Below are 1,129 nucleotides of genomic sequence, written 5' to 3'. Positions count from 1 at the left end.
TGGCTAGCTTTCGGACAGAGAGGGATCAACAGTAGAACGATATAGTGGACCAAGCGAGTGAAACGATGCGGAAAGCTGGCAAGACAACCAGCAGGTTCATGCGGTTGAAGTTCCCTCGACGACCAGCCATCGAGAAAACACCTCCTTTCTGGTTTGATCGAGGTCGAGGCACTGAATCATTGAAGATACATTGCTTCATCGCAAGTCTGCCGTGTTGGCGCAACGTTCACAGCACCGAATCTAGTCGCGTCACCCGTTCAGGATTAGATTTCTCAGTGTAGCCCGCCGCCTTTGATCCACCTCTTGACGTGGAGATCAACGAGCAACCACCCAACTCTGGAACGTCCACGCACGGCAAAAGGGACAGAGGAGAGACAAGCACTGCTTGCTCATGCCATGTGACGCGAGGGACATTGCCTCTGGCACAACGGTCCCGCGCGACGCGATAAGCGTCGAGAGATAGTACGTGGCGTCCTTGGGCCCATGTTCGATACGTCCCCATTGCGAAAAATCACGAGTGGTCTCTTCGGCTACACACTATATTCAAACGGATTTGGAAGGTTCCACAGCGCCGTCGCCTCGATCATGAGTCGGTCGCGGTGCTTCTTGAGCTCGCAATGCGCTGCATAGATCGCGTCAACGTCGATGCCATTGTCGGCCGCGTTGACGTGGAGTCGCGGCTTGGTGGCCGCGCCCATGAGCAGCGTCACGGCACCATCCGTGCCGAGACCATTCCTCGAAATATCGAGCACGTGCAGCGTCGGGTGGACACACAACGCCGCCTCCAACGACGCCATGTGAACGGCGCCAATCTTATTGTCCTGCACGTCCAAATACCGCAGCACCGGCAGCTTGGGCAAGGCCGACACGACGGGGGAGAGCGACGTGAGAGCATTGCTGCCGAGGACGAGGTGCGTGAGGTACCGACCGCAGCTCTCGTCTCGGCTCAACGCGCTCGCCAACGCCGACAGCCCGGCGTCCGATAGCTCGGCTTGTCGCACGACGAGCTCGGAGAGCAGCGTGAGGTGGCCGATCGCACTGGCGACGTCGCGCGCGATAGCGTCTGGGAGGGCCATGGCTTCGATCGTTAGTGTTCGCAGTTGCAAAAGCGTTGGGAGCGCGGGTAGCA

The 1,129-nt window shown here is 58.7% G+C and overlaps 1 protein-coding gene across 1 annotated transcript; it reads right to left on the bottom strand.

Moving 5' to 3' along the window:
- Positions 1–530: 530 nt before the first annotated feature.
- On the bottom strand, positions 531–1,076 carry SPRG_17928 (hypothetical protein; the record flags this gene model as incomplete). The annotated part of the gene is made up of 1 exon (XM_012357344.1): positions 531–1,076. One exon carries the CDS (start codon positions 1,074–1,076, stop codon positions 531–533), a length of 546 nt encoding a protein of 181 aa, XP_012212734.1.
- Between the last annotated feature and the right edge of the window lie 53 nt (positions 1,077–1,129).

The sequence above is a fragment of the Saprolegnia parasitica genome, assembly GCF_000151545.1.
Source record: "Saprolegnia parasitica CBS 223.65 unplaced genomic scaffold supercont2.862, whole genome shotgun sequence".
Lineage (NCBI taxonomy): Eukaryota > Oomycota > Saprolegniomycetes > Saprolegniales > Saprolegniaceae > Saprolegnia > Saprolegnia parasitica.
Note: the sequence above shows the minus strand (reverse complement) of the source record. Positions and strands in the feature narration are given on the sequence as shown.